Raw genomic sequence first — 24,034 nt, forward strand, 5'->3', positions numbered from 1 at the left:
CTGGGGGCCAAATAACTTTTCTTGATGGATCTTAGCATATGTAAATAATGAAGGTTGGAGTAGATTTTTACCTCAATATTTGTTCAGACACCGTCTTGTTCTTGAATTTTGGTGGCAGTTCACGTATGGTTTGCACTGTGAAACACTGAATATCTACAGCAGTTTGTTAAAGAGTTTACTTGAGCATATTTCAAGCACCACTTAGCAATCCAGTATGGCTGAACTACATTTATCCATTCAATATTTATCTGTTATTTCAGGACTATCCTGGAGAGCAAATATAACCTTTTTGCTTTCTTATGCAATATCCAACTGTCTCTGCAAATTTCTCCTTGCTTTTTCAACTTTCACTTCAAAAACAAGGTGCTAATAAAATTATTTGTCACTAAATTTGAATCCATTTGTTCCAATACCTCTACTGCTATCTGTTGCCCCTTCATCACCAAGCAAAACCTCCTCTTCAGGCTCTCCCCTGCCCGAGTTCTAAGCCAACTTTATTTTCTACTGTGTTTCTCTTATTTAGTTACCAATTAGTAGTCACAGCATCTCTAGCAATTAGCCTCCCAGAGGTAATGCATAGAAGCAATCAAGGATACATCCTCTTCCAGAATTACATGTTGCCCTTAACACCATATAAAAACATGGATCAGATTTCAAATTTATGTTGTCATCCAGCGCTACTACAGCATCACCTACTTTGTTTGCTCTGTTGATTTTGTCCAGAACCTAGCCTTAGATGATCCACAATGTCCTTGAATTAAATATTGGGAAGATCAAGATCATCATTTTTGATTCCTGCTACAAAACCCATACCCTTTCCAATGAATGTTTCTATGTCATTCTGACAAGTTGTTTGCAACCATGGCATTATATACGACTATGAATTACACTTTTGACACAATATTATCTCCATTTATAAAAGCCATTTTCTTAACCTGCAGAAGATCATCTGCTTCCAAAGGTGGCAAAGGTTCAAAAATCCAAGGTTCAACAGCAGATGAGCTAAAGTGGAAGTAGGTGATGTTTTTGCAGATTGCCTCTGGCATACACTCTTGTAGTTTTATCCCTTTACTTGAAGGATGTAATTGCACTGGAGGCAGTTCAAAAAGGCTCTAATTCCAGAGTTGAACTGGTGGGGACACACGAGAGTTGATTTGAGCAGTTTACGCATATACTTGCTTGAGCTTAGAAGAATGAGATCTAATTGAGGTATAAAAGATGCTAAGGGGGTTGACAAATTAGATATTGAGCAAATGTTCCCCTTGTGCAGCAACTTAGAATGAGAGGATATATATTTTATATCTGCCAAAAACTAAATGAGGAGGAATTGCTTCTCTCAAAGGGTTTGAATCTGTGGAATTCACCACCCCCGAGTTTGAATGCCAGAACACTGAATAAATTTGAAGAGGAATTGGATTTTCAATTATAGCTGTACAGCATGGAAACAGATCCTTCAGTCCAACTTGTCCATGCCAACCAGGATTCCCAATCTAAACTAATCCCATTAGCCTGCGTCTGGCGTGTGTCCCTCTAAACCGTTCTTATTCATACACCTGTCCAAATGTCTTTTAAATGGTGTAACCGTACCTGGATCAACCACTTCCTCTGGCAGTTCATTCTACATATGAACAAGTCTGTGTGAAAAAGTTGCCTCTCCGATCCCTTTTAAATTTTCACCTTAAAATTATGCCCTCTAGCTTTAAACTTCCTGACCCTAGGGAAAAGACCTTGGTTATTCACCTTATCTATGCCCCTCATTATTTTATAAACCTCTATAAGGTCATCCCTCAATCTCCTATGCCCCAGGGAAAAATGTCCCAGCCTACTCAGCCTCTCCTTAAATAAAAGCCTCCAGTCCTGGTAATGTCCTTGTAAATCTTTTCTGTAACCTCTCCAATTTAATAAAATATTTTCTATAGCAGGGTGACCAGAATTGTACGCAGTACACAAAGTAGTCTCACCATTGTCCTATACAGCTGCAACAATGACGTCCCAACTCCTTTACTCAATGCTCTAACCAATGAAGGCAAGTGTGCCAAACATAGTCTTCACCAACCAGTCTACCTGTGATGCCACTTTCAAGGAAATATATATGTGAACGTCTAGGTCTCTGTTCAACAACACTCTTCGGGATGCTACCATTAACTGTGTGAGTCCTACCCTGGTTCATCTTAACAAAATGCAACTCTTCATATTTATGTAAATTAAACTCCATCTGCCATTCCTCAGCCCACTGGCCCAGTTGTGAAGATCGAATTGTACTTTTAGATAACCTTTTTCACTGTCCACTATAATACCAATTTGGTGTCATCTGCAAACGTACTAACCATGCTTCCTATATTCTCATTCAAATTGTTCATATAAATGACAAACATCAGTGGACCCAGCACTGATCCCAGCCGAACAGCACTGGTCACAGGCCTCCAGTCTAAAAACAAACCCCCAGCATCACCCTGCCTCCTAACATCAAGCCAATTTTGTATCCATTTGGCAAGGTCTCCTTGGATCTCATGTGATCCATCTTTAATAACCAGTCTACCATGTCAAACCTTGTCAAAGGCCCTGTTAAAGTCCATGTAGACAATGTTTACCACTCTGCCCTCTAACGTTTTGGTCATGTATTTAAAAAACACAATCAAGCTGGTGAGATGGTATTTCCCTTATTCATGCAGCTTGCACTTTAACCACCTGCAAACGAATGAGTTAGGACAAATCGCAGTGATGGGTAAATGAAATTACCACATTGTCAAAAGTCCTTCAACCTGTTCGTGAAGCCACTGGTATCTTGAGCACCTGTACCCAACTTCCTTCAAGAGGCAGGCAATAGTCAGCCATCTCACTTTTTGGGACACAATAACAGAATACCCTTTCTCTTTAGCTACAATATAGAAATTAATATTAGTTTGCGCATTGTTTAACCCATGAGTCATGAATAGCAAAACAAATATAGTCAAGCAACAATAGGACCAAAAAGGAAATCAAGGGGTCTTGAAGGCTTTTGGCTAGTTAGCAATGGGTTAAAAGGATTATGGGAAGCAGGCACTAAAAGTGGAGTTGAGGTTAAGATGAGATCAGCCACAATCATATTAAACAGCTGAGCAGGATGAAGGGGCTGAATTGGCTGTTTGTGTTCTTATTACACAATGACAACAAACTACATCATTGTGTCAGAGCTGCCAGTAGGTTATACGCACTGCAGGTGGAACAACAATGATTTAGAACTACAATAAGGAAATTCAAAAATATGTCAAGAAAATCTGAAGTAAATAAATGTTTCGCGTTTTATTTCAAACAAAACAACATTTTGGCATTTAGCTTGTCTCAACGTCTTTCCTGACAAATTTGCTTTGAGCAAGATTTAAGGAGGGTTTTATGTAAAAGCAATACAAGACATTGAATGTTATATTCTGATGTTGGTGGCAACACCATTTGAACATGAGACATTGTGCTGTCATTAGGGCTTCAGTAAAGCACAACTGGCATAAAACTAATTTAAATTGCAATACGCCCCAGATGAACAATGAGTTTGTCCTTATAGATTTGAGTGTGGACAGTATATTTTGAATTACAAAAAGCTGTTAAGTGGTGTTAGCAACAATTTATTACTGGTGGTGGTACTGGTGAGACCAATTTGAGTTTGAGTTTTTTTTGTAGTAGTGCTTTGGATTGAATACATAAAATAAATGCAGGGAAAATATTACATCAGCACTGTCTTATAATTATATTTTTATTTTAATTTTGTGTTTAAATTGGAAATTTGCTTTGTGCACGAAAACTACCCTTTCCCACCCAAGGATGCGCATGCCAGCACATTCTAAGGATACACTGTCCAGAAGAGTTTTTAATGTCATCACTTGGAGGAGATGTTGTCTTCATTTTTTCTGCATTGGGAAATATAGTGAACAGCCTTGCTTCAAAGTCTTCCCGTCGCTCATATTCCTTTCCTCTGTAAATGAACATTTTGTTCTAGAGAAAAAAAAAAACAAATCATGACATTTTCCAAGTAATCAGAACAACTACCTCTTCTGCAGTCTCTTTGCGGCGAGGAGGTATTAAAATTTATCACTAATTAACCTTTGTCATGGCGTTGCACGGTCTCACTAATTTTTATTCGAAAATGGTGTATGCCAGTTAAACCAACACAGAATTAATGTTTCATTTACAGGGAACACTGTAGAAAGTGGACAAGAAATCAGTGCACAGATTACTGAAGATTCATGATCAATGTAAATAAATTGTTATAGTTAAATAAACATTGGTTTTATTAATACAATTTCTTCAGGATAAAAGAACACCATTTTAACACTACTGATTGGTGGTCAGACTACATGGAAAAGAGCATTACGCCCTGCGTTTTTCTTTCCCCCACAACATGGGGTGATAAGTTGCTTCGGAACAGGAGAGACAAGAGTAATTTAATGAACCTCAGGTCGACTCAAAGACATTTGTCTGTTTACTTAAGGCCATCAGACACGAGCAGAAATTGGTAATTCAACCCATCAAGTTTGGCCTAGCACTCAATGAGATCATGGCTGATCTGATGACCCTAACTCCACTTATTTGCTTTTCCCCATAACCAATCATTCCCTTATTGCTTAAAAAAATCTGCCTCCTTCAGCCTTGAATACCCTCAGTGATTCAGCCCCAACATCCTTCTGTGATAAAGAATTCCACAAACTCTCAACCGCCCCCTACGAGAATAAATTCCTCCTCAGCTCTGGCCTAAACATGCAACCTATTATACTCAGATTATGCCCTCTGGTCAGTGACTCTCCCATAGTGGGGAAACAACCTTTCTATATCTATCCTGTCAAGTTCTCTAAGAACCCGGTGTGTTTCAAAAAGGTTGTCTCTCATTCTTCTAAATTCCAATGGATACAGCACAACCTACTCAATATCTAAGTCAGTCCTTCTATATTGGACTGCCTCCAATGCTAGTGTATCTTTCTGATAGATAAAGGTCCAAAACTGTTCACAGTATTCCTGCTGTAGTCTGACAAGTGCTTTGCATAGTTCTAGCTTTGTCAGAAATACAAACATAGTGGTGACCTAATAGAGGTCAATAATTAAAGAACTGTACTGTATCCCATTGAGAGGTCACTACAGTTTGGCAGATTGAGAAGGCCTTGGGACATTAGCTCAACTGATGATAGATCGAAGCAGAAATAGATTGGATATCAGACAGTTCTTTTCCCAATGTGTTGTATGCGGATGCAGATTCTTTGCCTTCAAAAGGGAGTTCAACCAGTTCCTGACTGGAGCAGAGAACAGACAATGTAGAAGGTAAGTGTCTTTAATAGGTAAGATTTGGCAGGTGATCAAGGGGAAAGGGACTGGTGATCAGGGAATAAAGGATGTTTTGAACAACTCTGGTTTCACCATCATGCTGTCAACAGGTTTGATCGACCAACTGATCTTTTCCAGCTGACATTTTCGTATGCTGAAAATGAAACTTTGTATTCATAGCCCTCTAGAAACTACAACTGATTATCAATAATCTGAAGAGAAGTGTGGAGATTATATTTTTAGTGTTGTAGAACGCTGTGGATACATGTAGCTCTTGTTTAAGAAGCAATGATTTAATTTCTATCAACACATTCTTAACTTAGTAATCATCAAGCAGCACAGTTTTACGAGCAATACTTGGTTGAAAAGCATCAGTGATTTACAACTTCATCACTTATTCCTTACCCAAAAAATGAGTGGACAGCAATTTAAAAACTTAGTACTCAGTAATGTTCAGAGCCCACTTGAAGCAATTTAGAGACCAGAAATGAGCCAGCAGCCCACCCATTTGAAACAGATGACAGGATGATTAAATATGCAAAATGACATCCTATGACATTGTAGGGCCCCATCTGAAATTTTCCCCTATAACTGGATGAAATCTAGAATAAATCTGAACCATCACACAATGAGAATTCTTGCTTTGCATAAGACTGTGGCACTTGTATTGATTTGAATCACTATAGTTCAATTAAGAGCTAGCATAAAGGTCAATTCAGTAGATTAGCATTTCAAATGATTGTTAACATACACAACACTGAAAACTGCAGAGGCTCTTTACAAATTAGTGCAGGGAGTTCTTCATCTTCGATCCCCAACAATCTCTGCTGGTATTTTTGGGGCCGCCCTAAGGATCATTGCCCCCAAAGATGATTTTGTCCACTGGCTCAAGATTGAAAGCAGGCTAATTTGCATCTGTGTATTACCCACAGTTTGCTACAAGCATGGTAATGAGGCCAATGCTTCAAAGGGGCTTGTGTCCCTTTGGTGGCATGAAAAAATGCAAAGCATCTGCCCAATTGATTTTTCACAACTTTTTATTTTAATTTAGCCCTTGTTTGGTTTTTAGCTTCATGTACACTGAAACTGCCAGTAAATGTTGCTCTAAGGTCAGAGGGCTGACACACGCTGATTGGAGTGCCAACACCATACAGGCCATGGATGTCTGAGCAGCAGGAGAGATTAGAAGGATGGAAGTGGCAGTTTGAGAATTTTTTTTTATAAAACAATTGTACATTCCTCCTTTTAAGTATGCAAGAAGTGAAAGCAGGAGTTTAACACTTCCAACTGGAAAGAACATGCATTGATCAATGACAAAGGATTCTATTATTTCAGTGAGATGAAAAAAATTTAAGTTTCGGGTGATAGAGTAAAATAATTTCTTTATTTTTTTCAATTAAAGGTCAAGGAGAAAGCTATTTTTTTTAAACCGAAGAGCTTCTGCTCTTGAATTGATTTTCATAACTGAATTTTCTTAATAACCAGTGTAAAAATCAATCCAATGAATTGACAGAGTAAATGCTTGCTAACATAAATAGCAAAGTATTTTAAACTTGGAGTTTAAGAAATGGTTGTTTGTTTGTTTTGTTATAAATATATTTAAGTATTTTGAATAAGTGGCATTGATAATCTGTTAATTTCTACAGAAGACAATGACTTTAGACAGATTCCAATTGAAATTTTCATGATGTTCAGAAGAAAATTATAACTATGCCAAAATATTTTAGATTCATTTGTAATTTTAGCAAAGATTTTGTTATGCTGTATGATAAGCATTAGTCATTTAGATCACCTTCACTGTAAGTAATTGTTATTGCAATAAAATTACGTGTGTCAGCAACTATTTGAATTTACAGGGAAGAGAGTTGTTTGGAGGAATATGGGCCAGCAGCAGGCAGGTGGGCCTAGTTTAGTTTGGGATTATGTTCATCATGGACTGGTTGCACCAAACGGTCTGTTTGTATTTATTGTATTTATATAGTTCTTTTAACATTGAAAAATGTCAAAAGATTCTGCATAGCAATGTTATATTGTAGAAAATTCAGACAAAACATTCAAGGAGATATTCGGGTAGGTGGCCAAAAGTTTGGGGAATTCCATAAACTCATGTCTTAGCAGCTGAAAGCATGCCATCAATGGTTGTGTGATTAAATTGAAGGTGTGCAACAGAGTGGAGATAGATGAGCAGAGGTATCTGACAGGTTTGTAAGGCTGGAAGACATTATTGAAAAGGGGGAATTTAGAATTGAGGTGTTGCTTCATAGGCAGCTGGGTATTTTGAGCTCAGTGGCGATAGGTGAACAAGACCTCTTGTGTATTAGGACAGTGGCAGCAGAACATTGGATGACCTTAAGTTTAATGCAACAATATACTGTAAATTCTGTAACGTTGACAAAACAATTTGGTTTATGCTTACACTAGTTTATTCACCATGCAGATTAACTGATTACATCTATAATAGATTACTATTGCCAACTGTTTGTTGTGGGAAAGGTGACCTATAGGTATGCAAGGTAAGGGAAAACAGGGTAGATATGGCAACGTGTCCCTCAAACTGTGAATGCAAGGTCATTACCTACATAGAGATTTAGAGCAATTTGCATAACTTTCCAAGATGTGCACAAAGATGAGACACACTTAATGATTAAGTAGCAAAATACATATATAAACATGAAGGAGAGAAGTCGTCATAGATATTAAGCCAAATTTTCCTGCAGCAGGACATCTAACAATATGCACTGTAAATTAGCTTTGACCTTCACATTTAGGTTTTTTTTTTGCATGGCAAGTTTCTGAATGTGCAAATTGATGAAATTGCAGCAAGGAAACAAGGCATCTTAGATCTGAATGGACACAGTTTAAAAACACAGTCTTTTCTGAATGAAACAGAGTGTAGGATTGTGAAAGAAACAACAAAATAACTTGGCGGGAAGTGTAACAAGGTGAATTTGCTATCAATTAAGGTTTTTTTAAAAAAAATAGACAAAAGAGGCAGAATGAAACACTGAATGGAGAAGGAAAAAATGTCAATTAAAAAAAGCAAAATGTTCGAAATTTGGACATCAGATTCCTCACTCCCTCCAAGGAAAAAATACTGGATCTGGCTGGAGAAGAGCAGGAGCTCACGTGGGGTTGGGGAGACACCAATAGGCAACCAACCCAATAAGCCTTGTTCTATTGCATTGCTCTTCCTTTACCACTTCTGCATCAGCTTTTATCCATCTGTGACCAAAAATTCCCTTTTTTTTCTTATGCACACACAAGTGGCACCAGGGAACCCCTAACCATTAAGTAGTGAGCACTGGAGATCCTCAGATCCATCTCTAGCTTTCAGGGAAAAGCTGGTTAAAACTCAGGATAAACAAACAAGGTGCTTGCAAACATTCTTTACCAACTCAGTGAGGGGTCTTTCTAGATTAGACTTGGGTGCATAATCTGATGAGCACATCAGATATGTGACACTGACATGTCTCTGCAACTGGTTGCGGAGTGAACAAGCCAGGCATTCCAGGTCTCAAAGACCCAGGCATCTGACCTGTCACCGGACTCCTGTTCTTGGGCATTAATGAGTTGGTTGGTGACCACTGTACAGATGCAGGTCCAGAAGAGTGCTCGGTGGCTCATGGATATGTAAATACGTTAACACTCCCATCACTCTCACCATGGGCATTCAGCATCAATGACATGGTGAAAGGGGAATGAGGCACCTTGACCTGATTTCCAGGTCACTCCTTCCTCAGAGAAACAGGACAGTGCTAGACCATGCCTACAGGTCAGAGCGGCAACACATTGCCCCCTAGATGCTTCTTCAATAGACATTCCAGATCTGTCTGGTCCCTGCATCTCCCTGGCCTGTGATTCCATAGCATATAGGAGTATGATGGAATATTCCTCACATGCCTAGGTGAATTCAGCTCCAACAATGCTCAAGAAGCTTGACACTGCCCAGGGCAAAGCAGCCTGCCTGATTAGCATAACATCAACAGTCACTCCCTCTTGCACCAAACCCAGTAGCAAAAGAGTGCACCATCTACAAGATGCACTTCAGAAATTGACCAATTCCTTAGACAGCACCTTCCAAACCAATGATCACTTCCATTGAAAAGGACAAGGGCAGCAGATACATGGGAATATCACCACCACCTCCAAGTTCTACTCCAAGCCATTCACAATTTGGGCTCGGAAATATTGTCCTATTTCTTCAAAGTCTGTCATTGATATGTCTTGATAGGACCCTTGAGGTAGGTAACTTTTTTTTGTTATTCGTGTTTGGGAATTGTGCTTCCCTGGCTGGGCCAGCATTTATTACCCATCCATAGTTGGCCTTGAAGATGCTAGTGAGCTTATCTAATTATGTGTTGCACAATCAAAGTTTTCATACTATACTGGATCTGGAATTTTGATAGTAAGCCAACGTGAAAGAAATCCCCCCCCCGTCCTCTCATAGAAAAGGCTTGTTCTGCATTACAGGCCATGTCTTTGAACATGTACATTTCCATGTCAGATTATGGCAGTTGTGAAGCGCTGACCTCCAGAACTTGCCAAGGAATGTGGTTGTGAAATGGGACCTTTTGGCTCTGTTTTTTTAAGGTTCTGGATCTCATGACACTTGTTTAGCTTACGTGATAAGGAGGCAACTGGTGCACATGATGTAGTGCCCATGATTCCTTGAGGCCAGAATGGTTTATTTTCAATCTTCAACAATGAATGATCTGAAGTGCAAACTGTAGTCAGATGTGTGGTATTACTTAATCAACAAGAGATATGATTACCACAATTGCCCTAAAGCAGGGCATCAAAATCCGAGATTTTTAGTCTGCCCCTGAAAAATAAAGGCAGCAAATTACACTGTCCACTCTGCATTTGATATCAACCATTTTGTGAAGTCAGTGCCACAGTTGACTTTTGATTTGCTATGGTGATGTTCAAACTTCTTGTTAGCATGAGTGATGTGCAAGCTCCATTTGTGACACAATTGACCACTCCCTTCCTTTATGTCTCTTTTTCTGATGCTCCTGTGGCCAGACTGACTTTTCAGCCTCTTTCTAATTTCAGTTGATCGCCTTTACATAACTACGAATAAGCCCATTTTACCCTGAAAACCAATGACTTTGAAAATTCCCATTCCCTTGCTCATTCTACACCCTCACCATGTAGAATTCAGAGTTACAGTGATTTGTTTGAGGCCTTCTGCTCCACCTCCAACTTCCGGAGTTCCCAGGTCACATCTATTGACTATGTGGCCCCATCCTACTATTTGCAATTGCCTCCTGTCACAAGTATCACTCCCTCAGCCTCAGCACAATGAAGCCCACCCCTCATCTGGAGTTGCCCACTTTTCCAAGAACTCCACAAAATGCCCCCAATAACCTCCTTTAGTACTGTTAATCAAACCCCTAATACTCAGTGTGGCCCACCCCCAAGATTAACTTGGTAGGATAGCCCTGACTGATCACTGCCCATCCCCTACCCATAATCCGCAGACTGCTTGCACTTGACCTCAGGACTGACTGTGGACCAATCGCGGACTGCAAGGATATGGATTCCAAGAATCCTATAGGACCAAATGCCTGACTGACCATGGCGAACTCTGTGGTTTAAACAAATGAGCCCCTTGACTGCTGCAGTATTCTGTGACTGAATTTAGTTCCCCTTCACCCTACTGAAGATTAGTTCCCTTTGACTTTCATATCTCCACTAGCTTAAAGCACATGCAGTGTTTGCCATGTATGCGTTGGCAGATACCACAGGTCTGACGGTGATCTAGCACAATGCCGTCCAGCAACATGCACACCCCTTTATTACTGAATTGACTATTCAGTGCTTCCTCACTATCACGAGTTGCTTTCCTTTGTCTGCCCTGGAAATCAAACTCAAATTTCAGACACTGAACGCTCAATATCTTGAGCACTGAGAAAGCAATGTGATCACATGGAAACTAGCAACCTGTAACTCACTAGTAAACTGAATGTGTATTATGAAAGGGAAGTGAAGTAGGCAGAGACTCACAGCCTTTGAGCAAGTTTAATGTGACTGAGCACGAAGAAAACAAGCTAAGAGCCATAAGACAAAGTCAAAAGCATCCTGTTTGGATACACATCTGGCAGTGGCATGCTCGTCTTAGCTGTCTGTCAGCTCCAAAGTACCATGCTGAAGCCTGGAGTGTTGGATGAGTTTGTTTGACAGCAGGCATGATGATGTGGTCAGGCCAATGGTTTGCCAATGCTGAGGTGCAAGAATGATGGATCCAGGAGGATGCTAGCCAAGAAGTATGCAAGAATGCTGTTCAGATGAAGCAAGGCATGGTGGCTGGATAGGCATTTGATGAGCAGTAGCTGTGAGATACCCATTTTCTTTTACCTGTCAGGAATTTGCATCATCTAGCTTCATGGAGGAGGAGGAGAATTGGAGGTGGGATGTAAAAAGATATAATGAGATTCAAATATATGGAAATAAGGTAGTTGCCATTTAAAGATTGGGGAAAAAGGTTTTCTTGACATCAAGAAATTGTCTTTTTTTTTTCCATTCTCACCATATTTTGTCACCTTTCTCACCATTACTCCCACCACACCAGGGAGGGGGAAAATTCTACCCAATGTCTGTTTCAGCTTGGATTTAAAAATATCCAAATGATTCAGTGCATATTATTACAAAATTGATTTCTGTTAGGATTAGTTTTAGAGATAGAAGACAAAATGATTGGAGGAAAAATAGATATCTGGCGCTTAGGATTTATAATTACTTGAATGGGATGAACAATTGTTATTTCTTTCAAATGAGAAATTACATGTCAAATTAAAATCAAAGGCATGTATAATTTTCAAATATTTATAATTGAAAAGAAGCAATTATAATTATAACAATTATAAGATTCGATACTCTTTTCTTCCTACTGTCTGCTCTCTATTCCCCAGACATTGATAGGGTATATGCATTTTAATTAAAGATATGTAATCAGCCTTCTTAACACAGGCTTTCCTGTGTATTCCAGTTTGCATCAAATCTTTGTTCACCCATCATCCTGTACTTGCTGACCTATACTACTTCCTGGTAAAACAAAAATTTAAAAAGCTCATCTGCATTTTTAAACTCCTCCCTAACATGGCTCCTCCCAACTCTAACTTCCTCTGGGCTGCAAACTCAGATATCAAAGCTCCTTTAATTCCAATATGATTGAGCACCCCCAATTTTAGTTATTCCAGCACTCTGGCTATGCAATCATTTCTCCATTTAATTACGATGCGTCAGTTTCCTTTTTAAGGCACTCTTTTTACAATCTACCACCTTTAGTGGCTCAGTGTCAATTTAGTTTATAACGTCTCTCCAAATTTTCCATGTTGAAGATGCTACATAAATACAAATTGTTGTAGTATGTTGTTTTAGAAAGACCAATTTGCTTTTCTGGAAATTATTACAAAACAAAAAGTAAAATATCATAATTTTAAATCCAACTCAGAAAGACGATCACTCCTTTCAAGCAACATCTTACAAACAGACAATGTGTATTTTGAAAATTGAAAGTGATCACTGACACAATCAGCCATACTTCCTCACTTTCAGTCAATTCATGACGTGTAGCCAGCTTTCATATTATTCTCTTGAAAATTTAGATAAAGTTCAAATTGAAAACTGGCTGCTACACTTGGCAAACAGAAAACGTTTCAGAATGTCAATGCACCTACAACTCAGCCATGTCGTACATTCATCCAGTATGACATCATTCTGGTATTCATAATAACAGTGATTCTCATGTGATCCTGGTATAATCCATTTCGATAAGTTAACACTTACATGATCTAATATACAGGCAGGTACATTCGAATGCAAATAGTGCATTGCACTTTCTAACTAAAAACTGGGACATGCAAGATTAATCGAAATGCATTGCATTAAAACTGTTTGAACCAGTTCAAATTTGCAATACTCTTGGAATTAAAAATTTAGCAAAATATATGGTCTGATAGCTTTCACTGATATTAGATAATCTATATTCCCATTCATCAAACAGTTTCACTCAACAACTGCTAAATAGATTTTATTATTTAAATTCCTAGACATGAGTATGAGTATATCTAAAATATCTATGTTTTATACTGCACTGAATAAGTAGTCATTAAAAGTAACCCATGTTTATACAGAGATTCCTGTAATATCTTATTAATGCAAATATTCTGCTGAGTATGAACAGCATTAGAAATATTGAAAATAAGTAATTAGCTATAGTCCACATAAAATCACTGGCATCTGATTCCAATACAAATACAAATGAAGTTGGTCAGAAGAAGGCATGATGGCTGGACAGAGTTGTGGCCACGAGATATCGGCTCTCTTTTACCTGTCGGAAATTTGTGCCGTCTAGTTTCACGATGGAGGAGGAGAATTGGAAGTAGGATGTAAAGGAGCGAGTTACAATGAGATGGAAATAAGGTAGTTACTACTTAACACTTTAGGAAAAGAGGTTTCCTTGACAAGGAGAAATCATTTTTTCATTCTCATCATATTTGAGAGCCACCATGACATAAATGTGGGTCAAGGCAAGGGGGAAAGTCTCCAGAACTACAACAGAATTCTTAAAGTCTAAAAACATGATCGCAGTAGAACAAAGCATATTTAAGGGGATGCTCATATGTTTTATATGCTTTTTTAGGACATCAATATTATTTAAAAAAATGATATAAAAGGTTCAAACTTTCTGCTAAGCATAGGATCAGTTCAATGAAGACCGTAAACAATTAAGAGTGATTGAACCTGAAACATTAGTTCAGTATCTGTTCCATCTGTCTACTAGATCTGTAAAATATTTTCAGCAATTTTTGTTTTGTTTGATTTCCATTGTCTGCAATAATTTGCTTTTGGAATATTCAAGTTACAATACGATTGGAATATTGAACAGAAGAAGAATATAGATTTAATTCATTTTCCTGAAGAATTGGATTGGTGTGACCACAAATGTATTTATCAGGGATAGACTGCAGAATTCCAAATCTAAATTATATAAATAAATGTCGAAATTCAAATATAAAAATCACATCTTTAGAGATAAATACTAACGCCACTTCCTTCAGTAAATGCAAATGAAAAAGTTCATCTCCTTTTGCGTATTTAAGTTAGGAATGTATGAATGTATGGCATAGTTTATCACCAGCAGATAACTTAAATGTATTTTGCGTACCTATAGATCTTTTTAATTACTTTAGAAGGAACTCATTACCACAACACTCTGCTGGTCTCGTCCCTCTATTGTATAACACTGAGCAACTCAAAAAAGTCAAAAAAACATTTCTGACAATACAAAATAGAAAATTAAAATTGAAGTTTAATACATTGGCACTCAAAAGACATTCTAAAAATATTAATATTGAAGAATGTGCGTTAAATCTGTCAAGGCATTGCTGATGGTGCAAGGTACCACAGAAGTTAATGTGCCTATTGAACCAACACAGCAGGTTTGACAGTTAATTTTAAAGGGAGAGAAAATTAAAAATTCATGCTAGGCTATGAGTATGGCTTAAATGTAGTTTGATTCTGCCTAACCTGTTCACATCTATTGATACTGCAAAATAATTGCAAATAATGGTTGCCGGTAACATTCATTTGTGTTTTATACCATAAACCTGAAGATGATTAATGTTAGAGTCAGTTTTTCAAAATACAACACATTTCCTTCCCACCAATTTTCTTTCCCTATCTGGGAATGTTTTTGATTCTGAACAGAAGAACCAGTGAGACAATTAATACCTCTGTAAAATGAGTAACAGCGTATTAAGCAAATGAATTGAAGTTTTCCTGTTGATAGAGTTGTCAAAATGTTTTCCAAACCAATGTAAAAAATTAAAAGTGCTCACCCGGATAAATGAAGGAAAGCCTTGACCATAGTATCCAACAGCAAAATAATCTGGTTTTGCTCGTATCACTTTAACAATGTTCTCATAGAATTGAGCTTGTTTTTGCTGCAAAAGTGATCCACAAAATTCAAATGATTAACAGCTCATGCAGGAAAAAAAAAGTAAAAATAAAATTTAATATCTTACCAGCAATTCACTCAGTTGTTCATAATCAAATAGTTCATTTTCATACTGTTCTGCAAGTTCTTTGCCTATAGAAATGGCCTCCTCCCACATCTGAAAAAGAATGTCATAGATAAGGCAGAAGTGCTCAATGTTTCTACTTACTCAACACCACATACTACTGTCCATACATTTAGTAATTAAGTCAAGTTTAATACATTTCATCTCATTATTCTTTGCGTTAGCAATGTCCTGGTATGTTGTACAAATTGTGCAATTGCTTGCTTACTTTGACTGACAGCAACATGAACATTTTGAAAATCCATTCTCATTTATTTTTACTGTTCTAGTAAAACATTCATTTCCGGAGTTACTGTGTACATGGAAGGTCTCTGGTGCCTTTCATTATTATGGGAATTAATTACCCTGGATTACATTATGCCATTGATATGCACAGCATGAATGTATGGCACAGTTTACCACCAGCAGATAACTTAAATTTCACAAAAACAGAAGGAGTCTGGGTGGAGTGGGATTGAAAATTTGGATTTAGGAAGTTGTGAGGTGTTGATGTATTAGGAATGTGAGATGGAAGAACGGGGTTACAGAATGAGAAACTAGGAATCAAGAACTGGACTTCTTTGAGGTGGAGTGGTTAGGAATGGTGGCAATTAGAAAGGTGCTTTAATTTCTAACTGAGAGGGGCATCCCTGCTCCTACTGCTACCATAAAAGGTAGGTTACTTACCACCTTTGTTGTAAGCTGCTGTTAAGTGAGTTTTCCTGAGTTTGGCCATGATGCCATTACTGCCTCAAGAAAATGTAATATCTGAACTATGACCTCATGCACTACATCTGAGAAGCCATGTGGAGATGAAGAAAATTAACATTTGCAATCTAAAAGAGTTCTTAGACACAGTAAAAAAAACTCCTGTTCATGAACCACATTCAAAGCTTTTAAATCTCAAGTGGTTAATTTTGCAGAAACAGAACGAGCAAACTCCTGTTCAAACTCCACAAAATGGCCTCTTTAAACTGTCAATCAAACCATGAACTCATAATCACTTCCTGAGATAACTGTAGGTATGAAACTCAGCCAAGCATCAAGCATTCATAAGGTTTAATGCTGTCCCTTGGAAAATATCAACATGGAACACCATTATAAACTTTACAACCAGAAGGCAATATATTTACATTTTAACCCAAACTAGATCATAGCAGTGCAAAGGGTTTCTTTTTAATTCATTGACAGATTCAACCTATTTTTTGTTCAAATGTAAAGACCTCAGAATTTAAAAACAAACTTTAGATCCTGATGTTAGTATCAAGACGTGCTATCTAAAATAATAATTAATACATAATTCACTGGATGTATTTATTAATTAATTTATGATAAGATTGGTGGACAGGAGTATGTTTGCTTTTTTTTTATTTAAGAGAACACTGTTTAAATAGAGGACATCGGCAACAGCAGCAAAAAATGATACATTCAAAAATGAGGAAATCAACATGTCAATGTAGACACCAAGACACCAAAAGTCAAAGCACTTTTTAGATTTTGGTTTTAAAATATGTTATTTTTTAAACATAGACAGAAACTGCTCCGGGGAAACAAGTCTTTGCATTGTCTCTTTTTCTCTGAAATACCTCTCACTAAATTTGACAGTTTAAATTCTATCAGATGACCTCATTGCCATAAAAGAAGGCTTTTTAAAGGGGAAGTGTAAATCTACAACACTCTCTCTAGTAAAACAAAAGTCAACCAGCCATAACTAATCCAAAGAGATCAAGAAACTTCATATCCAACAACCTAAGTGGAAAGTAATTTTGACTTCAGGGCAGCATATGACAACCTGAATAATTTTTCTACCTGGACTGTTAACTTTAAAGAACTTTGATAAAGTAATACTTGGCAGAGTTCTTTTTTTTTCCCCAAACATGGAGGGTATTCAGAAACCAGGTTGACCTTTTACTGATAGTGAGCTAATAACAATCTAATATATACAACTAACAATAGCACAAAACACAAACTCTGTTGTAGCTAGTGGATGAGTGGGATAGTCGATCAGTCCACCCTCCTCAGTGTAACAACACTTAAACAGACCAAATATGCCTTTCCAGTCTGTTTACATCTACTCCAATCATTTGGGAATTTTAAACTGCGGGTTATATTCCTTGGAAAAGCAGAATGGAGTCTGTATTAACTCAGCACAAAACGTATATGGATTTGCAGTGTTTGGGTTTCCTGTCTGGAAGATTCATGCTCTGCTCCCTTAACCTGCTGACAAAAATAGGATCCTTTAGAAATAGGGGTTGGACATCTGCATCCAGATCTTGCCTACCATGTTTAAAAGTCAGCTGAGTAATCTCGACTCTACAAAAATGCAACCCTTTGTGGGAAGAGGGGCAGTTATATAAGCAGGGTACTGGCATGTATTGATCAGAAGAAGAAATGTGACAGGGTGAACTGATAAACAGGAAAGGTAAAAATATAAGGTGGGCATTGGGGAAACAGTGAAAGAAAAGTGTCAGTAAGCAATGGAATGAAAAGATAGGATGAATGTCAGACTAACTGAGAAGGTTGAGGAATTTGAAGGGAGTAAAGCAGCAGAAAGTGTGTTAAGTAAAACAATTAGTAATAAGATTTAGCAAATGAGACAACTTAATATCTATAATAAGCCTTTATTTCACCACAAAGAAAAGAACAATTTGTACTTTTTGCTATAGTATTCCTGGTTCAGTAGCACTGCTCATAAGGAACTTCTTATAACAGTAAAGCAGTTCAGGGGTTAATCTAATATTTAAAGTATATAAAGTCAATAGATTAAGCAATATACAATTAACAAGCATACTATTATCTTCACATCCAACAGAAAAATTTAAAAAAGTAGTAAAGTGCACATAAAAATAGAAAATGTGACCTTTTAAGATATTAAATTGTTAATGTTATTATACAATCAATGAAAAATTGTGTGATTATGATTATGTTGGTGTTGGCAGTTGAACAAATGAGACAGTTAAGGAACTAGTCTGATCCAGTTCAAAATTGTGTGGGAAGAATGTAAGTATTTTAATTAACATAACATAATGTAGCTCCATGGAAGCAGAGCCTGTTAAATGTTCCAAGAACAAGAATCTTTTAAATCCAATTCTGAATCTATTCTAAACATATTGAAATAAAAGTATTAATTTAATAATATAATTAACAAATTTCTTTAATTATGACATTATATTGCACTTTAGCACTTGTAATAATTCTGCGTAACAGAACATACTGTTGTATTGGCTACAAAGGCACCAAAACACTGACATGTTGCTTATTTGAATCACAGAAACCTACAGTGTAGAAAGAGGCCATTCGGCCCTTCAAGTCCTGCACCAACCTTCTGAACAGCATCCCACCCTATGCCTGGAACTCTTGTGTTTACTGTGGCTAATAGTCCATCTGGCCTGCATATCCCTAGGCGCTATGGGTCAATTTAGCATGGTCAATCCCCCAACCTGAACATCTTTGGACTGCGGGTGGAAACTTGAGCACCTGGTGGAAACCCATGCAGACATGAGGAGAATGTGTAAACTCCTCACAGACTGTCACCCAAGGCTAGAATCAAACCTAGGTCCTTGGCACTGTGGTGCAGCAGTGCTAACCACTGAGCCACCGTGCCCTGCCCACACACCACACACCACTACCACCACGTCCACCACCACCACCTCCCTTGGAATATATTAAGAATGATTTTGCTGACACTTGTTCTGTTTCACAGAATTAAAGGACAGGATAAAAGTGGAAAGCTGGATAATTGGGTCTGCATAGTTTTAAATTACTCTGGGAGTTCTGGCTAAGAGGGCAGATCTTGGCTTGTGCCTGTTAATAAGTACAGACCAGTTAAGGCACAATTAAGATGAACGTGGAAACATCCAGATTTCACCTAACTTCAGTCTCATTATGAAGTTAACATCATGACACAGATGCATGCAGGAAGAAAATGGCATTGTCACTTCCCTCCTGCCCTAAAATGTGCAAATTCACAGTATAGCGGGGATACTAGCATTGGGTCAGAATCTGCATTGTAGGAATTTTTTCTGAGCCAGGTATCCTCCTCCTTGGATGTTACTAGCTAGTCAGAACTTCAAAGTGCTAATCTCCGCTGGCAGACAAATATTTATGACTGCTGGGGCTCACAGGCCTTGTTGAGGGCAGGTTAACATTCAGAAAGATCCAGATGGGGCAGAGGGGAGGAGAATCTGGCTCATAAAAATAATCTGGAGCAGTGAACGTAGCCGTTTTTGTAACTAGACAGGATAAGATTTTTGGTTAAACAGTTTTTCAGCTGTAGTAAATTTGGAATTGAATAAGCTAAGACTTGCTCTCAAGTAATGGAATTCTATTTAAATGGACATACAGCAAAAGAATATTAGCAATAATTCCCTAGATCTAGGGACATAAATTCTCAAACTTTTTGATTACAACTACTAATATTTTATTACGTGAATTCCCTTGTTTTTCAGACTGGGAAAATATTTTCAATACTTGGGTGTACACTTCAATACTGGAAATCTTGTGAACCTTGACCAATACAATATTGCCAGTTTCAAAGTATTAAAGTAGCTTAATAGCTGTTTAACTAGGTTACTTTGCAATTTCACATTGTTAAAAGATGTAAAATGTGTAGCTTTGAGATTACCAAATCTGAGTCATGACCTTGAGAGTTTATTGTACATATGAAACCATCTCAATCTATGGATGCAGTATTTAAATGGTGACACGCCCCTTTTGGGTCAGTAGGAATCAACACTGATAGCAGGTTCTAGAATGCCCGACAGGAAGAAATTGACAGGGTGTACAATGCTGTACTTAGGTCAAGGAGAGAGTTCCAAGAGTTTGGAAGTGCTAAAATATTGCTGCATACAGATATGAAATTGGTATAGATTTGAATTTACTGATTATTAATGTAGACAATTTATAACAGTATGTTACATTTTTAAAGACAATACATAGTTTTATGCATTTTGTGTAAATTATGTAAAGCCTTTTTAGAGCATTTCCAAAATGTTTTGCCTGTTGCAACTGAAAATATTGCCTTTTTATGACATCTTGTACTCATACAGCATTATAAAATCATTTTACCTTTCCCTTGTCAAAGTAGTGGATAATTTCCTGGTAAAGCTGTTCTTTCAGTTGGCCTTGGGTCTGCGCTTGGTATCCATCTCTCTGATTTAGGTGAGCTGCACATGGCTGGTCAGACCACTTGACAAAATTAACAAAGAAGAGTATGTGTTTTAATTTTAAATATATATACACACAACTATAATATATATTTCAAAACTTCTCACTGTTAAGTAGATCACTGCACATTGATATTTACAGCACAGAAAGGAGCAAATCGCTCACTGTCCTTGTACCTTTGCTAGACTGGTTTTGCACTAACCCCATCTCCCAATTTCCTGTTCTTTTCCCTTGTGTTGCCCTTGAGAAGGTTGTGGTGAACCGCCTTCTTGCTGCAGTCCATTTGGTGTAGGTACACCCACATTGCTGTTATGGATGGGGTTTACCATTTTGACCTAATGATACGAGTTCAATGATGAGTGCAGGGAGGCATGCCGAGTGCAGGGGGGCATGCCAAGTGCGCCACCTAACATACCTACGAATGAGGTAGTGCTACAATACAGGATTACTTGCATATCAAACAGCATAAGCAGCCAGCGACAGACAAGCTAAATGACTGCACAGCTAATAAATCAGATTTAAGTTGTCCAGTTCTGCCACATCCAGTCATGAATTAATTAATTCATAGAATAGAATCCCTACAGTGTGCAGATAAACCATTCAGTCTAACAAGTCCACACAGACTCTCCTGAGAGCAATCCACCCAGACTCACCCCCTACCTATCCCTAAAACCCTACATTTCCCTTGACTAATCCACCTAACCCACACATCCCTGGACACTATGGGCAAATTAGCATGGCCAATCCACCTAACCTGCACATCTCTGGACTGTGGGAGGAAACCGACGCAGACACAGGGAGAACATGCAAACTCCAGACAGACAGTGACCCGACAGTGGAATTGAATCCAGGTCCCTAGTGCTGTGAGGCAGCAGTGCTAACCACTGAGCCACTGTGCCACCCCAAGGCTGGAGGCTCCACATTCTCAAATATGGGGCAATCAACACATCAGGGCAAAAGATAATGCTGAAGCATTTGCAACAATTTTCAGCCACAAGTGCGGAATGAAATAATAGCTCTTGGTCTCCTCTGGCTGCCCTCAGCATCACAGATGTCAGTTTGATTCGTTTTATGTGATATCAAGAGCCAGAAGAAAGCAGTGGATACTGAAATGACAATGGATCCTGACAACTTTTTGACAACAGCACTGAAGATGAATGCACCAGATCTTGCTGCACCCCTAGCCAACCTGATCTTGTGCAGCTGCAACACTTGCATCGATCCTACAAAGTGGAAAATTGCCAGCTTTGTTATAATTACAGACAGCAGGACAAATCCAACCTGGTCAATAACTGTCCTCCAGCATCAATGAAGTTATTGCTAAGCAAGTGCTGCTTGATAGCAATGGTGCTGTCAAGCAGCACTTGCTTAGCAATAACTTGCTCACTACTGCTCAGTTTGGGTTCTGCAAGAGCCACTCAGCTCATGGCCTAACTATAACCTTGACTGAAACATGGACAAAAGAGCTGAATTTCAGACTTGAGGTGAGAGTGACTACCCTTGAGATCAAAACCTTATTTGACCAAGTATGGCATGAAGGAATCAATGGGAATTGGGGAATAGCTGTCCATCATTGACATCACATGTAACAGAAACGAAAATGGTTATGGTTGTTGGAGGTCAGTTATCTCAGCTCTAGGACATCTTTGCAGTTCCTCAAGGTAGCATTCCAGACTCAACCATCTTCAACTGCTTCATCAATGAACATACATCCATTAAGGTCAGAATTGGGTATGTTTGTTGATCATTGCACAATATTCTGCATTATTTATGACTCCTCAGATATCGAAGCAACCAAACGCAGTAAGACCCAAACAATGTCCAGACTTGGGCTGAAGAGTGGAAAGAAACATTCAAACCACTCAAATGCCAGGCAATGACCATCTCAAAAAAAATTAAACAATCAGCCATGACGTTCAATGGCAATACCATCACTGAACATCCCCTACTATCAACATCCTTGGGGTTATCAGAGTCCAGAAACTAAGCCACTGTCATTTGCCTTTAATTTTATTTCTTAAACTTATTTTGCAGTTGCATTATTTTCTTAAAGATGTTGACAGTTCCTTCAGCTCTTTCAACTAGGAGATAAAGCCAATCATAGCCAGTGGTTAGCATTGCTGCCTCATAGCACCAAGGACCCGTGTTCAATTTCAGGCTTGGGTAACTGTGTGGAATTTTCACGTTCTCTGCACGTCTGCATGAGTTTCTGTCAAGTGCTCCAGTTTCCTCCCGTAGTCCAAAGATATGCAGGTTATAATGTTCTAATCCCAATTTTAGCCATGGTAAATGTGGGGTTACGGGGATAGGGTAGGGGGCTCTTTGGAGAGTTGGAGCAGACTTGATGGGCTGCTTTCTGCACTATAGAGATTCTAATGATTCTATATCTCACTGTGTGAGTTTAAGGTAAAATCAAGCATTTATTGCCCCTCCCTCACATGCATCATGAACTGAACTAAGTAATGTATCAACCAAGCTCTGGGTGCACATCTTTTCAAGTGCTAATAAATTATTCAAATCACTACTGGTTCCAAGTCTTCTTTTGCATATGATCTGTTTGACTTTTAAATTCATATGCTACAAAAGAATATTTTAAAATGTCCTGGTATGTCTTTGTTTAGATTAAATGTCTACATGAGTGTATGTGTCATTGTTTAACAACTATGATTTAGAAAAATAACTGAGGGGTAAATAATAAAACTGCTATTGTTGCAACTGCCCGTGTCTGCGTGAGTTTCCTCCGGGTGCTCCGGTTTCCTCCCACAGTCCAAAGATGTGCAGGCTAGGTGGACTGGCCATGCTAAATTGCCCATAGTGTTCAGGGATGTGTAAATTAGGTGGGTTGTAGAGGGATGGGTCTGGGTGGGATGGTCTGAGGGTCAGTGTGGACTTGTTGGGCCAAAGGGCCTGTTTCCACACAGTAGAGATTCTATGATATCAATGATATGAGTAAAACTGGGATTAGAAAATTATAAACTATATGTCTGATGGTTTAACATAAACAGACGATATGGTGGTAGAATGAAAATGGTAAAACTATAGGAAAAAAGGGCAAGATTTTCTAATTAAAGAACTGAAAACATTGAATTTTCCAGATTATACAGAAACAAACAAAACACTAACTCCACCACAGCTTTGACTAGTTTTAAATGAAGAGTGAGGGATATATCCACATATTGCTCTTGTGGATTGTAGCACCCAATATAGCCAATAATATGAATTAAAACAAAAACAAAGTTGTTGGAAAAGCTCAGCAGGTCTGGCAGCATCTGTGAAGGAGAAAACAGAGTTAACGTTTCGGGTCCGGTGACCCTTCCTCAGAACACAGAGATTTGAATGTTGTTTGGGATTTCATCCCAGTTTCCTTAAAAATTAAGCTTTCTAGCTCTGACATCCCACAATCATCACCACCTCACTACCCCATGGCTGCTTATCTCCTCCATGTCAACCCATTTGCCAATGACCATCATTGATTGATTGATTGATTGATTTATTGTCACATGTACTGAAGTACA

General features: G+C 38.3%; 1 protein-coding gene across 1 annotated transcript in view; it reads right to left on the minus strand.

The window, feature by feature from the left end:
- Positions 1-67: 67 nt before the first annotated feature.
- The window catches only part of LOC109926896 (dedicator of cytokinesis protein 1-like), a 56,512-nt gene continuing 32,545 nt past the window's right edge, over positions 68-24,034 (minus strand). Inside the window, exons 6-10 of the mRNA XM_020526759.2 lie at positions 20,421-20,540; positions 15,318-15,407; positions 15,132-15,236; positions 3,825-3,966; positions 68-153 (exon numbers count right to left, since the gene is read on the minus strand). Of these exons, the coding sequence (XP_020382348.2) occupies positions 68-153; positions 3,825-3,966; positions 15,132-15,236; positions 15,318-15,407; positions 20,421-20,540 (543 nt within the window). The remainder of the gene's footprint in view (positions 154-3,824; positions 3,967-15,131; positions 15,237-15,317; positions 15,408-20,420; positions 20,541-24,034) is intronic.

Source organism: Rhincodon typus, chromosome 20, assembly GCF_021869965.1.
Source record: "Rhincodon typus isolate 14 chromosome 20, sRhiTyp1.1, whole genome shotgun sequence".
In the NCBI taxonomy this organism is placed as follows: Eukaryota; Metazoa; Chordata; class Chondrichthyes; order Orectolobiformes; family Rhincodontidae; genus Rhincodon; species Rhincodon typus.